The 16,927-nt window shown below is 35.1% G+C and overlaps 1 protein-coding gene and 1 pseudogene across 2 annotated transcripts; one reads left to right on the forward strand and one right to left on the reverse strand.

Annotated features, from left to right (window-relative positions):
• Positions 1–4,156: 4,156 nt before the first annotated feature.
• LOC107791356 (threonine dehydratase-like) lies at positions 4,157–10,106 on the forward strand (annotated as a pseudogene).
• On the reverse strand, positions 9,863–16,476 carry LOC107791357 (uncharacterized). 2 transcript variants are annotated; one of them, XM_016613402.2, is made up of 9 exons: positions 16,022–16,476; positions 15,817–15,932; positions 13,605–13,688; positions 12,777–12,844; positions 12,543–12,683; positions 11,847–11,888; positions 11,254–11,393; positions 10,461–10,562; positions 9,863–10,317 (listed from the first exon to the last, which is right to left on the reverse strand). In XM_016613402.2, exons 3-9 carry the CDS (start codon positions 13,685–13,687, stop codon positions 10,186–10,188), a joined length of 708 nt encoding a protein of 235 aa, XP_016468888.2. In that variant the 5' UTR covers position 13,688; positions 15,817–15,932; positions 16,022–16,476; the 3' UTR covers positions 9,863–10,185. The 2 variants fall into 2 exon arrangements, with proteins under 2 accessions (XP_016468888.2, XP_016468889.2); XM_016613403.2 differs by lacking the exon at positions 11,847–11,888 and having other exon boundaries at positions 15,817–16,476.
• Positions 16,477–16,927: the final 451 nt, after the last annotated feature.

The raw sequence follows: 16,927 nt of genomic DNA on the forward strand, positions 1-16,927 counted from the left end.
TTTGTTGATTGAGGTGTATTATAGCTCACAACACTATGTTACCCACTCAATACCTTTCGGTCGGAGAGTAGTTTTTCCCAATTTAACTTTCTCAAGACCAAATGGGTATCAACCAAACAAGTTGATAAGAGCTCAAGTCGGGTTATTACTATCTCTAGGTTGAACCATTTAACTGGGTTATTTAATCTCTCAATTGACCCAATTCCTTGTTAGCTAAGTTAACCTAGACTAGGGTTGGTTCACAACCCTATAAGGTTAACACTAGGGTTTACACCTATAAGGTTTACACACTAGGGTTGGTTCACAACCCTAGTAAAAATATAGCTACTCATAGTAGGTGTAGAAGAAAACAAAGAAGAAAAGATACCAAAACTCATACTGGAAGATTAAAATAGAGAAATCTAATGTTAAATCACCAAAAATAGCTAAAGTTTCCTAAAACAACAAAGAGAAACAGCTACAGTACTTCAGAGATTCAAAACTTGACCTAATTTCGCGAAACTCCTCTATTTATGCAAGGTTGAAAATTTCGGACAAAAATACCCCTCGGCAGGTTCTGCGACCACACAATTCCATGTGCAGTTCGTAGGTTTCTTTGTCTTGTCAGGAACTGGAGGTTCGCGGCCACACAATTCTGAACTGCGGCTGCGAGGCAATATTTCTGCAGTCCGCAGATTTAGCACTACGACCGCAAAGCATTCTTTTGCGGTCCGCAATAGTATGATTGCGACCACAAGATAATCTTTTACGACAACACAAATCTTGTGCGGACCACAATTCGAGGAAGCTCTGGACTTGGCTTTTTGCCATCTCTCTGATCTTAGATCCTAGCCTAGCTTTTGCGGCCACACATTTCCGTAATTTGCTCAAAAGTCTGCTGAGTTTTCCTTCTTTGATTGCGGCTGCAGTTGAAATTCTGCGAACCGCACATTGCAAGCTTCTGTGCTTTTATTGACTTATGTTTAGACTACTCCTTTTTAGTCGGATTTCATCTTGGGAGTCCAACTTCCAACATTCCTGCAATTTTGCATATTAGTTTTGGGAACATAATTCAATATTTTTAGACTAAAACAAAAGCTAAAAGGTGCTAATAATTTAGTCAAAATTCCCACTTATCAGGGGCCGCTTCTACGCATTTTGTGTCGCTTTTGCGACATTGAGGCCTGGGCGGGAGCTTCGTTTCTGCGGATTTCGGCGCACAGGTGCGATGGTTGCTTCTGCAGATTAGTTATTGCAGATGCGCAGGATTTCGCTTCTGCGGTTTGTTTGGGCACTTTTGAGGTGTTGCATGTGCGACCCCTTTTGTGCAGGCATGAGGTCTAGTCTGGTAAGTGGACATAGCAGGTGTGGATGATGGCTCGCAAAAGCGAGAGTGCAGGTGCGCATTTTTGGTCCTCAAATGCGAAACCCCTGAGGGTTTGACCATTTTTATCCGATGATTCCATATTTGTTTTTATCATTAAATTAGTGATTTGAGTTGGAGAAAATGAAAATTTTTGTGAAAACTTTCAAAAATATAAAATGATGATTTGAAGGACGATTTGATTCTGGAATTGGATAATTTTGGTATGGTTGGACTCGTATCGGATTGGATGTTCGAATTTTGTGAGTTTATCGAGTTCCGAGGTGCGAGCTCGGGGTTGACTTTTTAGTTTTCATTAAAGATTGAAGCTTTATTATCCGTAATTGTTTCCTGTGATTTTTATTTATAATATTAAGTTATTTTGGCTAGATTTGAGCCGTACGAAGATTTTTTCACATGAGAAGGTCATTTTAGAGTATTGGTTTAGCTTCTTTGAGGTAAGTATCTTATCTAACTTTGTGGGGGGGAGGGGGGATACCCTTTAGGATTTGAATCGTTTGTGCTATTTGTGTCATGTGAAAGCAGTTTACGCGAGGTGACAAGTATGTACTCGGACTTATATATGGAAATTGACCGATTTAGACTCTTAGGCTTCTTTCATGAACTTATTTGGAATTGTTAGCACATGTCATGTCTTTTATTCGTCATGTCTAATATCACATGCTTTATTTGAAGTTGTCGTTATATGTTACATTCTTTACTTGTCGAGCAAAAGTCTTGTGTTCGAGTCATGGATATGAAGTCTCCTTTGTGAGGGCATTGTACCCTTAAAGTGGAACTTTTCAGTGTAAATCCGGATTTAGTCAGACAACACTGCTTCCGTATATCGAATCAAACGGTGCGTCAGTGCACTTACCTTTTTTAGTTAAGACACAAAAATTTATTCGCATAAGGTACAAAAAAAACCCTTTATTAATATAGCTTACCTATCACGTGAGTAATTTATACAATGCCACTAAAAGATAGGTGAAATGGTTGATTTGTGTTCGGGATTCTAATCGTTTTAAGTTATTGGGTTCTATATTAATAATCATACATATTCAATGGATTTTCTTAGAGAAATACAGAATTCGAACCAAAACTACTGGGTTCGACTGAACTCGCTCACGACACTCTAGCTCCGCCCCAGACTCCCGTGACCTTGTACTCCTTTCTAACTAAAAAGTACAACACATACATCATCTTTGTGTCGTAGTATTTTAACATTATCACGTTTTTCATAATAATCACAACATTGAAACAGAAAATGTCCTTTTTATATTTGTCCACAGCAAAGGGCTTCTTCTGTATTTCGAATTACACACGAAACTTCTGTAACTATTTGACAACATACCTTTGCACTTGAAGATATGAAAGTAACTAAGAAACAGAAAATGAATCAGAGATAATTGATGAAATAGCATAAATTAATTAAAGAAAAATTAACCTATATAATCGCATATCCAATCGTATAACTAAAAATAGATGGAGTATAAATTTTTATAATTATTTTTGCGTGAAAAAAGTAAAAAAACAGCATTAGTTCCTTTGAGTTTGTGTGAATTTTTAAAAAAATAATTAAATTCTTGAGGATTTGAAGGGGGAAGAGGAGAGAGCAAAGGAAATATGGGGATTTGGGGAAAGAGGCGGTGAAAGAGTAGCATAAAATATTATTTTCCTAAAAAATATTTTTTACTCTCTAACCAAATACTAAAAAATATTTTCCGATTTTTTTTTTACTCACCAACCACACATGGGAAAATAAGTGAAAAACTCACTCATTTTTCATAAAAGTATTTTCGTTCGTACCAACACACCCTAAATCTAAAAGCAAATCAAATGCATGTATAAGTACTAAAGAGATTAAAGAAAACTGAGACTACTTAACTATATATCAGGTTAATAAACAACAAAATAACTTGAATCGGCATGCAAAGACAAAAGCCATGATTCTAACTTTATGGGTTCTGAATTTGAATTTTAAATTTAACATGTTTACATATTTAATAAATTTTTTAACATAAATGCTCTAGTAAAAGTTACTAGGTTCGATCGAACCGTGACTGAGCTTCTACCCAATAGTACCAGGGGCGTATTTAGGGGGATTCCATGGGGCACGTGAACCCATGCTACCCTCCCTAAATCATGTATAGTAATATTATAATTTTTTTTTCAAAAATACTTAAATATATGTGTATGCACTCATGCTCAAAGTATTATATGATGTGATAGTTACTGGATCTATCTCTCTAAGTGAGGTTGTAAGGTCAAATCTTATATCAATCTTGCTGTTTTTTCTTTTTTTCCCTAGAACTAGACGCCCACGGAAGATGAATATGTCTGGTGTAACTTTTTGCGTATTAATTAAGTATTTTTTCTTTTATTTCTTTTTTTGTTGAATTATTCTTTCAAAATTTCCGCACATTAAAATTCTTATTCTTCTTTTGTCACCGTAAAATCTTATATGATTAAACAAAATATGTATATTAAAACTAGTAAAATTGTATAATGTAGCATATAATCAATGGGTTCTATTGATCCCGACATTTTTAACGTGGATAATAGATATAGGTGCAAGAAAATATATTTTATTTAAATTTTAATTTTAAACTTATAATTCGAATGTGTAAAGGATGCACAATAGTAAGAACTAAAGGTTGAACATGTAGAATTTATATCATGGATCCACCCCTTCTTAATAGTACACACATCCTGTCAAAATCCTGGATCCGCCTCTGCATAGTACATCACGATTAATTCAAAATCTAACCCCCCCCCCCCCAAACCCCAAACACCACCGGCCTTCTTATACCTATATAATATCCCCATTGTATGTAGTATTTTACAACATTTCTCTTCTATGATTTCTTCTATTTTCCTCTATCAAATATAGTACGATATGGAAGTTCTTTGTCTAGCCCCAGCTGGAAACTCACATTTTGCCTGTAACCCCAAATTATTAGCAATTAGAACCAAAGCAATTTCTAGCAATGACACATAATTTCCAGTACTGGCAACAACAAGAAAATGAAGGGCGCGATACGTACTACGATTCCAAAACCATCAGCATTGCCATTGAAGGTCTCAGAATTATCTCCATCAGCTGATTCAGTACCCGTTCCAGCGTCTTTACAGGATGTCGAGGCGGGGAAGTTGATTGAGAATAATCCATCAGGGGTGATACAGAAGAATTGTTTCAGTATCTTGTTGAAATATTGGCTTCTAGAGTGTATGATGTAGCAATTGATTCCCCCTTGCAAAATGCAACTAAGCTTTCCAAGAAGCTTGGAGTTAACTTTTGGATCAAAAGAGAGGATATGCAGTCCGTATGTTTCTCCTCTCTTCTTTTTTTGATGTAGCATTTGCTTTAACTTAGAATTTGTGGTTTTAAACATACCATTAGAAAGGTATGGAGGTTGAGGATTAGGGTAGTAAAGTAGGTAGTCTAGAGTGTTCATAACAGTAATATTGACAAGCAGTCTCGCTTTCCGTTGGTAGTAGGTTTTTATGACTAACCGTTATTTTCTTTCATTGTTGATCAACTTACTTTTGTTGTTTTTATTCTGCTTTTATATGGCTTTTTGGTACTGTCCCTTCTTGTCTATATTTTCATTAATGTGGTGCTTATGCTTTTCTAAGCCGAGAGTTTATTGGAAACAACTTTCATATCCTCACAAGGTAGGGGTAAGGTGTGCGTACACACTACCCTCCCCAGACTCTACGGTGTGGGATAATATTTAGTATGTTATTGTCGTTGTTGTTGTAAACGTTTTTTTTGTTGCTATCAAAGCATGTTATTACGGGTAAAATAGAAACATTTAAAGTGAAAGAGTTTCCAAACGTAGGAAAGCTTTTTTTTCTTTCGGAATACACCGAAAAAAGAAAGACTATCATTTAAGATAGAACAACAACAGCGACGGAGCTAGCCTTCGACTTACTGGTTCGGCAGAACCCAATAATTTTGGCCCAAACACTGTACTTGTACTAAAAAGCTCACTTAATATGTATAAAAAGCCTAGTAATTAAGTTGCATTTTTTTCTTTCTAAAATCTAGAGCTCATAAACTCAAAATTATGTCTCCGCCTCTGAACAATGGGGATATTATTCTACTTTTAACTATCTTAGATAAGTTAATAATTGTTCTCTTTTTCAAACGTTTCTGCCTTGTATTATTGTGTAACTATTTATACTGTGTGGACGCTTCAAAATGTTGTTGCGCCCGCGTCGGATCCTCAAAAAATATATATTTTGAGGATTCGACACGCACCCGATGACCTTTTCGGAGAATTCGAGCAATATAGGTAACTAATATTGCTAGCTCATCAACTGGTGGTATTTTTTAGGTGCTCTCATTCAAGCTTAGAGGAGCTTATAACATGATGACCAAACTCTCAAAGGAGCAATTAGAAAGAGGGGTTATAACTGCTTCAGCTGGAAATCATGCACAAGGTGTTGCATTAGGTGCTCAGAGACTTAAATGTACTGCTACGATTGTCATGCCTGTTACCACACCAGAGATCAAGGTAATTAGTTCTCTCCTGTTAATTTATCCTTCATGTTCGATTCATGTGAATCTAGTTGATCGGGCACTGAGTTTTACTAAAAAATGAAGACTTTCGGAACTTGGGAGCTTTAACATGCTGTAACATTTGTGTAGTTATAAGACTTTTGAAACTTATAGTCTTAGTGGGTGTTTGGACATAAGAATTGTAAAGTTCCAAGAAAAGTGAAAAAAAATTCAAGTGAAAATGGTATTTGAAAATTAGAGTTGTGTTTGGACATGAATATAATTTTAGGTTGTTTTTGAAGTTTTGTGAGTGATCTGACACAAATTTTGAAAAAACAACTTTTTGGAGTTTTTCAAATTTTCGAAAAATTCCAAAATGCATCTTCAAGTGAAAATTGGAAATTATATGACCAAACGCTGATTTCGGGAAAAAAATTCGAAAAAATGTGAAAATTTTCTTATGTCCAAACGGGCTCTTAAATGCGTCATAACGTTTGTGTGGTTATAAAAGTCTCTCATCTGAATAGGGTCACACAACTAAAACAGAGAGAACAAAATAATTCACTAAAAAAAAATTGGAACTAGCTACAAACTTCGTCGCAAGTCTCGCTAAATCGCTCGTAGCTAATAGAATTTCTAGATAATTTGTTTAGCTTGTAGCATGAAATTTTTCTATTTAGCAACAGAAGTAGTCTGTCGCTAATTCCTATTTTTTTAGTAGAAAGTATTGTGAAATTATTTGTTTTTCTAAAGGACCATTTTCTTTACAAATGAACAGATTGAAGCAGTTAAGAACTTGGATGGTAATGTAGTTCTACAGGGTGACACATTTGATGAAGCTCAAGCACATGCTTTAAAGTTGGCTGAAGATGAAGGTCTCACATTCATCCCGCCTTTCGATCACATCTTAAAGATATACATGCAGTATTTCTGCCTGTAGGAGGAGGAGGTTTAATAGCTGGTGTTGCTGCATATTTCAAAAGGGTTGCTCCTCATACAAAGATTATAGGAGTTGAGCCATTTGGTGCAAGTTCAATGACACAGTCTTTGTACCACGGAATGAGAGTAAAGTTAGAACAAGTTGATAATTTTGCAGATGGCGTAGCTGTTGCACTAGTTAGTTGGTGAAGAAACTTTCCGTCTTTGCAAAGATTTAATAGACGGAATGGTCTTAGTCAGTAACGATGCTATTAGTGCAGCAGTAAAGGTTAGCACGCACCATCTCCTAATGGTTTCAGATATGATCCGTCCAACCAGCCAAAATTGGTTAGAATAGGACGGGTTGAACTATCAACCCAATCAATCACAGCCCAAATAACATTTATGTGGGTATATGACTCGCCCATTTATTAACTCAACCAATTTTGGTCCATTCAAATTCAGGCTAACCCGTCCACGTTTGACATTCATACTTTAGATGTGGATTAAAGTAACTTTCTTAAATTTCCCTCTGGTTTTGACATGTACTAGTTTGTGTTTGTGTGTGTTTTGTTCTTTTTTTCAATAGGATGTGTACGACAAAGGAAGGAACATATTAGAGACATCAGGTGCACTCGCCATAGCTGGAGCTGAAGCATACTGCAAATACTATGACATAAAGGGCGAAAACGTTGTAGCAATTGCTAGTGGAGCCAATATGGACATCAGCAAACTAAAATTAGTCGTCGATTTAGCAGATATTGGTGGACAGAGGGAAGCTCTGCTGGCTACTTTTATGCCAGAAGAACCAGGAAGCTTCAAAAAATTCTGCGAACTTGTGCGTTACTTAGAGCACTTAACAAGCATTTTAGCCAGAGTTTAAGTTATATACATCGTCGTCAGTGTAAGAAACTTTTATACCGTCTTGATGGAGTAAAAATTTGTTACACTGACGTGTACATAACTTAAAACTTTTTTAGTTACTATATGATACTTTCTGTCTAAGAAACTGAAATATTGACTTGAATTACTGGTGGGACCTATGATTATTACCGAATTCAAGTACAGATATAACTCTGGAAGAAAACAAGCTCTAGTTCTGTACAGGTAATTAAAGTTCTATTCATTTTTAGAGGGGATGTTGGCTTCTCATTTTAGATTTGCTTTATTAGTTGTTAGGAAAAAAGAAATTACTTATTACATTCAATTTTTAGATTTTCTGTCAATTCATATTTCCTGAGAAGCCTGGAGCTTTAAGGAAGTTCTTAGATGCTTTCAGCCCTCGATGGAATATAAGTTTGTTCCATTATCGTGAACAGGTAATTTCTAGTCACAACCTTCATTTTTAGTTTGATGTAACTTATATACACTGATAATATAAATAATATTTTTACACTATCAGTGCTATTTAACTACTTGTAGCATGTTGCATGTCTTATTTTTCATACAACTAATTCTACTTATTTACGTTATACACACTGATAACGTAAAGATTGTTTACACTGTCAGTATAGCTTAATTTGTGATAGTATGCTAGCCACCATTTTTAACATATTACTAATATGCAAACGAACCTGAACTGCTATACCAAATCCCCGAATTCCCCATTGGCCAGACAAGGTGAACTTCTTCTAGGCCGAATCACGAAAATAATCATACGAGAAATCGTCTTATAAGAGTTCCCTAGCTAGATGAGTTTCCGCCTGGAATGAATTCTGAAAATAATAATATGGTAGAATGGCTAGAGAACAGATAACCAGGAATGAAAGAAACAGAGAACCCATCGGAGCCGTCTCTTACATTAGCTTAAATGCTTATCATCGAGGATTTACTTGTAATTACTTTATAAATAACCTGATTGTGTAAATACTTTTACCATCGTAGGTACATAGAACTTAGAACTCGGCTTATAAATGACTCGATAGTGTAAATATTCTTCTGCGCCATCAGTGTATACAAGCTAAACTCTTTCTAGTTTCATTATATGCCACTTTTGGAGTAAATAATTTGTTTTTTCTATATCCATGATAGGGAGAACTTGTTGCAAGTGTGTTAGTTGGATTCCAAGTTCCAAAAGGTGAGATGGATGAGTTTCGAGCTCAAGCTAACAATCTTGGTTATTCATATGAAATCGAGAGTCTCAACGAGGCTTCCCAACTTATAATGGAGTGAATAATTTTAGTGTATTAAATAGTAGAGTATTTGGCATAGAGCAATAAAGTTGCAGTTATTGCAATTCGAATAATTTATGGATTAACTTCTTGGTGTAAGTTAATTTCCTCTGTAAGTGGAAGCTAGTAGATTTGGTAGGAATAATGACCCTGTGTCTTATCTAATGGCCTTTAGTTCCATTAAGAAATAATTTTGTATATCAACTAGTACTTCTCTAAATATTATTAAGTTGGATTGCCACCGTGCTGAATTACTATTCTTGAAATGTCCTTGAATTGAATAACCGAGAATCATACAGTCAAATCTCTCTGTAATAGCAAACCTATCTATAATAGGCTCATTTGTTTCGATAGTTTTTGATTGTTATAGTGAAGAGTTTATATAACATAACATAGACAAATTGGGTCCAAAGAAAACTTGGTCATTATAATGAAATATTATTATAGAGAGGTTTGACTGTATAAAGCATAGTCCAAAATAACTTCGATCTTAATCAGAGGATTGTCCCTTTAAGATTTTTTTTCAAATTTATTTCCACTACTAGAACTTAGCTTATTCACCATAAAGCAATTACACATCATAAATTCATAATGTGGAGCATACAACTATAAGATTTCATATCTGAACAAAAACTGGGGTAAATTTGGAGAAAATAACATACCTTATCTAGGAAATCAATCCTTTACTTATCTACAACTTGAGAATAAAAAGAATCCATACTTTACCAGATATACGTAAGTAATCCATAAATTTCTCATAATTTAGAGATATTTTTAATTTTTTGAATTATTTTTAGCAGGATCCCTATACCTATATCCGTATTAGGATCCGTATCCCCGAATCTTAGAATTAACATCTTTAAGGATCCGACCTCTAGATCCGCACCCGTGTCCGAGCACCTTAGCTAACAAAAGAGGAAGGTATTTGAAAGTGAAAGCAGATAGTCACTGTATAAATACCAAAACCAGTCAATGTTTATAGCAACTTGATTAAGTGCCATAGCAGTCATGCTTAGTTTAACCAATAATTAACAATAAAAATTATTACAACCGTCACATGTTCTTCATCCTCACCCGCTATTTTTCTTTTTTCCTTTCTTCTGTACTTTTTTTTTCGTACTGCAAAACTGCATTTGCTATTGCTTCAAACAAATTTCAAGAAAGAAAGCTATAGTGAAGCTTCTTTGATATAAATAACGCTATTTGATGATCTTTCACCAAAATAACAAACAGGAGGACAAAAAGAGTTAGCGGCGTACAAGTTTCCAAGCTTTATGCATGATTTCATCATCCATGTAAGGGCGCAATGACCACATGCTGGAGTAGCTCTCCAGTTCTCCAGAAGATGAAGTAAGGTTAAGGGAAGAAACAATCTTTTCCTGTTACAGGAAATAATGACTAACCGTTACGCTTGGCTATAGTCAGTGGTCAACTGATCATGTACGAATGAACCCTCTAGCATAGACTGCTAACTCCATTACCCGACTATGAAGAAACATCTTGGAAAGGAAGAGATTATTACCTGCATTGTGTAGTCATTTTTTACCATGCCGTATAATACTGCCATCATTGTTGCAATATCAATGACTTCGTGTTTCAAAAGATCAACAGATAGCTCTTCCTCCTACATTGGGACATTATTAAAAATTGTTTAAATATAAATGTCATAAGGGGAACATAAGTAGGTTCATTGTCAGCCTAAAGAACATGGTAGATTAAGTTTTTTTTTAAGTAATAAACATATCAGAATATGTCTGTATTACTTCAAATTAAAAATTTGAGTGCACACTACAAGTTGACTGTACTTCAGACTCAACATCCAAATAATAATCACATAAAATAAGCCTTTCCACTAAACTTAACTATTCAAACAGTTTTCCATACACCCAAGTTGAAACTTAAAATTTAGGATTCTAAATTATTTCTACAATTTAGCAACACAAATGCCATTTACTGTATTTTTTAGCAATCCAATGCAAAATGATATTTGCTTATGGTAATTCTTAGAATATCGGACCTAATAAACTTCATAACTTGGTAATATGACCAAGTGTAAACTCGATTTTAGTTTCTTTTTCTTTCTTTCTTCTTCAAACAAAAGAATGGAAGCATTTATCTGGATTTCCAAACCAAATTCTTGCTTTATATTTCTTAAGTTCATTCCCGAATAGATAAATCTATTGATGTGTACTTCTAGGTATTTCCCAACAGAATGATTAGTGGTTCAGTTCTAAATGAAGAGGTTGCTAATAATAGTTTAATATTACATATTAAAAGCTCAAGCAAGCAAGTGGCTAAAGAAAAAAGGATCTTACTTCATCATGAGAGGTGCCCGACGAATCTGTACCACTGTCAACATTTCTTTCCCCCATTTGCGCCAAACTACAATTCATCGTTTGTACTACAGCTTCCGCATCCTTTAAAAGGCATGCAAGTTCATCAACAACACACTTTGCTGCAATAATATCCCCATTTTGTAATCTAAACTCCAACTCCATTTGGAAAAACATGCAACTCTTACACTTAACATAAAAACTGTAAAGAAAAGTAGGACATTCTACTATGCAGGGTAAAGCTAAATGAATAAACCAATAGTAGCGTCGAATAAGCTCAAGTAAAACTTCAATTAACACTCATTCTGAATGTAGCACATCTTGGTTATTCAAGTAGTGTTACTCTGTTCACACTCTTATATACAGTTCTGGATATACATTTGTATATTACACCATATGTGTTCCAGATCAAGAGACTTAATTTAATCTTCTAAGTTGAATTAACCTTTTTACCCTACCGTGTTGTTAATCTTAGCTTGAACCAACGTGTCTTGTGTGTGGTGCTGAAGAAGGGGTCAGTTAACGTACTTAAAGATGATATGGAAAAAATTATTAATACAGGGCACCTGAAATACCTTTGTTTACGTGATCCTGAAGTCCAAGGTGGCATGTATGTACTTCTGTGCAGAAGCACAATCCAAGTTATGAAGGTAAATAACACCAAAAGAATCTAGTGGGAAAAAAATGGAAACAAAAAGGAGAAATTCGATTGGCCAAGATGTACACAAGAAAATTAAGGGAAGACAGCAACAACAACAAAAACCAAAATCACGAAAAGATTAATTTGTCACTCCTCTTGTTAACTTATAGATATGTCAAAAATTTGTAACAAGATATTTCAATAGCCTACTCTATGGAAAGGCTATAAGTGGAACAGTATTATACAACTAAACTCTATCAGCGACAAAGAAATGACAATATCATCATACATAAGTAGCACGTCCAGTCGAACCTCTCTATAACAGCAACAAAGAAATGACATTTTTGGCGGTCATAGTGAAGTGTTACTACAGATAACATATTTTATAACATAACATGAAAAATTGGTTCCAAAGAAAACTTGGTCGTTATAGTGAAATGATGTTATAGAGGATGGTTGTTATAGAGAGGTTTGACGGTATACACAATATGTATCAGTGCAAAAAACTCGGATCATTGTAAAAACAAGAGAGAAAATTCTACAGGAATAGAACGACCTCATATAATTCCTTCACATTAACTATTTCTTTTTTCGGCTGCAGGTATAGATTCCAGATATGTAAAACACTTACACTTGGACATATTTTGTAGAGTGTCATGAGCATTCAGACATCCAGCTTCAACATAAGACGAAAGCCTCTTAGTATCATTCTCTCTAATAATGCGCTCAACCAGTCCGGAATTCTTTTCAATTGGTGGACGTCGCATATACTCTGACAAAAACAGGCAAACAAGCAAGGTTCACTAAAGAGCATTTATGTATTCTTACAATAGATTCACTCAAATGGATGCTACAACACACTAACCGAGGCTTTGCTGAAAACCAACTAGCAATCTACTTCCCACTTCTGCTAATTCATCAAATTTTGTAATCCTGAAATAGAAGAACGAACCTAAGTCGCACAACGAAAGAAGAAATAGCTCGGTGAATTCTTACTGTCTGCCTAAATTTTGATGAATATAATACTACTATTGTTTGTCCTTAAAAGTTACAAAACTTAAATTTTGCAAATAAAGTTTGCAATTTTATTTTAAAAATGTGAACTTTTTTGGCAAAATACAAAAATGGTCGATTGGCCAAAACTAATTACATCCGCTAGCCTAAAAGTATATAAAATATGTACAACATACATATATACAAAAAAAATACATTTTGGGCTATTATTTTTTGGAGCAACTAAAAATATACAGTTCTCAAACTTTTTAAGCACTTTCTAACAACAACAACAAAGAACCCATTATATTTCTACAAGTGGGGTCTGGAGAGGTAGTATGTACGCAATCCTTACCCCTACCTTTACTACCTTTACAAGACCGGAAGACCCTTGGCTCAATAAAGCAAAATCACAACCTCAGTAAAAAGAGGGGATTTTTTTTGGGGGGGGAGGGGGGGCGGCAATGGCTTAACTTCAAGAAAATTCTCTAAATATCAAAAAAAAAATCACAGAAATTTCTATTTGGCCATCTATTAATTAACAAACTCTATTTATTTTTTAAAGGTTGTATGATGAAATACATTAATTCTTGTTTGCTTGTAAATTAAATTTAAACGAATAGGGAAATGTAAGGACAACTATGAGAATAATTAAAAGAAAGCATAAGTTTTTCAAGGTAGTTAAGAGTTGGGAATAAACCTAATCATAAATTCTGAGAAAGTTTGGAAGATCCTCTCTTTAGCTTTATCCGACGAACCATTGTCTTTGTCTTGTATTTCCATGCTAGAAGAAAAAGAAAACTCACCAAAATCAGCGAACGGAAAACCACAAAAATTAGAGAGGAGCAAAATCCAATTTACAGCTACTAGGAGAACTCAATGAATGAAGAAGGGAATAGTGTGGAAATGGTAAGTGAGGAACGAGGAATTCATATTAGTATAGGAAAAATTAAAAAATAATTTCTGTAAACATAAGAAATGACATGGCATATTTTATCGACGTGGATACTAACATCAACACGATTGAGAAGCACGTAGGGTCAGAAGGGTTTAATGTGTTTCAACTTTCAACTAAGTGTGTTCGAGTTTTTGGCCAATATTGTCCCCCATCTTTAAGGGCATGTCTATTTTGGTCTCTCAAATATAATCCTGAGCATATTTAGTCTCTTAAGTATGCTAAAGTGGAGCACATTTAGTCTCACTGACACAATGTATTCAAAAACTAACAGTGTTACCCAACTCTGATTCATGAAGCAAATCTTCTGCTCTGAAGCAAAATGTTTCCTCTCCTTTTATTGGATAACGCAAATTATCACTTTAATTTCTCATTTTTAGATAATGTCTTCTAAAATTTTGACCTTGAAGATATCCCCTTCTGTGTCAGTTTTCAATGAGAAATGACACTGTATAGCCACAGTAAAAATAATAGCAGAAATAAAATTTTGTATTTTTTTTTGTATTTTTATACATTTTGTATGTTAATTGTCACACCTCCTTTTTCCACCCGATAGGGTATACAAGGGAGTTTTTCCAATTAAAGTGACATTATTCGAAATAAGATTATTTTATTTATTTCAGAGTAACCACTTTGAATATTTATTAGGGTGTCCCAAGTTACCGGTTTATTTTAAAATCCCAAATCGAGGAAATTTTGACTTTATTTAAAAGTGTACGAAACAAGAAATTCTAGATAAGGAATTCTGTTAACCCGGGAGAAGGTGTTAAGCATTCCGAGTTCTGTGGTTCTAGCACGGTCGCTTAACTATTAATAATTGGCCAGATTATTTGATTTATTACATGTTTTAAATCTATTGTGCATTTTTAACTTTATAACAGCTTTTAATTATTTTAAACCGCTTTTTAGGATTTATGGAATTATTTCTTGAACAAGTTACGATTGTCGTACACTTGCCGTTTTGGAACACATTGCAAACCACGCTACATGAAATGCACCCAATTTGCGACATGTTTATTTTATTATTGTTCAAAGTTGTTATGATCGGGTCACATGAAATGCACACCCGAATTTTGGAATTAGGCATCGTAACTATGTCAAGGGAACCATACCCATAATCACGATGGTTTAGTAATTGCGCCTGAAGCATGCTACGATGTTCAGAGTTATTCATTTCCTATGTTTGAGATTAATATGAAGGACATATTTGTGGAATTTGTTGTATAAAATATGAAATAATTTAAGATAGGCTATCCTTGTTGTTAAAGAGGAGATGGGCCGGCAACATACTACCTTGGCCCAAATCTTAAAAGGTCTGATTTTTCCTTTCATTTCTACCCATCAAGAAGTGGTCCAAAACCCAATTGTTTCCTAAAAATCCAACCCCAAATTCCCAAACCCTATTCCTCCTTAGTTCTTAGTTTACTCAATTAATCCTAATTGACTACCTCACAAATAGAACAAAGCCAGCAGATTATCTATAAAACACTTAGCATACAAAATGAACCAGTGGACTAATTACGAATGAACTGAAACTATAAACAAATCATTTACGAGGAATTTTGACAAAGGAACAAAGAAAGACTATTTAACAAGGAGAAATCAACTAAATGCATTAATCAACAGTATCATGACATGTTTGAACGCAAGGATACTTCAATTACTAACATGTGGCAACTAGCTAATTAACAAACGGGTACAATTTAGCATATTTAGCTCGCAACAGACAATCAAACACTAATAGAGAAACAAAGTGATCAGATCGGGTGACCCAATGCAGAGAAAACATGGAATTAAGCCAAGCCATGTAATCAGCCATTCCATTCTGCCATTTCGGGAATAATTCGAATTTAACATAACAAGGCATTTTCAAGCGTTTAGGTGAATAATCATCACGAATTTCATACCATATCACCATCCAAACAACCAATACATCATTTGAAATTAGACATCATACCTTGGCCATAAATCCAAAAGACCAAATCAAGGCTTAATTCTAGTGGCCTCAGCAGCAAACCAGTAACAGCAAATAAAAGCCCTCAATCAACGATGAAACCACAAAAAATTCAAAACCTAAAGCTCAGTGAAGTCAGCCATGGAATCGGCAGAAAACAGCACTAATCCCAAGCCAAAAAGACTCGAAAATCCAGAAATTATCAAACCTCATCAACAAAACCCGAACTAGAGACCTAGCCGGGAAACTCAACGAGCTCTTGAGCGCAACTTTGGAGCGGCTGTTTTTTGAGCGAAGAAGAGGCTCTTTTTCTGTATTTTTCAGTTGGTTTGGAGATTATTCAACAGCTTTTAATGGTGGTTCTTTTGTTTTTCAAATCAGAAAGAGGGGTCGTTGAGCAGCAGCTTCCTGTTGAGGGAAAACCGCTGCTGTGTATCGAAGCAGGGCCCTGAAGTTAGGTTCCTTGAATTGGGGTGAAATCTGGTTTTGTAGATGATGAGGGGATGGAGGAGAAGGGGAAAATGCGCCGCTTTTATCCAGGGAAAGGGGTCCTCTTCTCTGTGTTTTGAAGAAGAAGGAATCGAGGACCAAGGGGAGGGATGGCGCCGCTGTTCTCTGTTTTTCGGAATGGGGAGCGTATCTGATCGTTTCGTTTTTTAATGGGGAAGGGATTAGGTTTAATGAGGTGGAGAAGGGATTGGGTCAGGCGGAATTTGGGCTTGGGCTAAAGGATTGTATTTGGGTTAATTAATGATATTTTTATATGGGATTTTTACCTATCTATATCATATATCAAATCTTATTACCAAAAATGTTCATAATTTGTTATTTACCCGTGTAGTCCACACTTTTACTACAAATTATATACCAATCCAAAAATAGGTAGATTTTGCCATAAAAAAAGCCCTAAAATGAGGCACCAGATCTGCGTGTGATTCTGTCAACATCAAATTCGAATTGCTGCGTAATTCTCTCCTTCCTCAACGGAAAGAGATCTCTCTTCTCTCACTCAACTACAATTCTCAAAAAACGCAAGCTACTGAAGCTCCAGTAATCAAACGGAAAGGAGATTTCTGTTCTTCATCTTCATCTTCATCTGTTCTTCCATATATTT

Source organism: Nicotiana tabacum, chromosome 10 (assembly GCF_000715075.1).
Source record: "Nicotiana tabacum cultivar K326 chromosome 10, ASM71507v2, whole genome shotgun sequence".
NCBI classification, from domain to species: Eukaryota; Viridiplantae; Streptophyta; class Magnoliopsida; order Solanales; family Solanaceae; genus Nicotiana; species Nicotiana tabacum.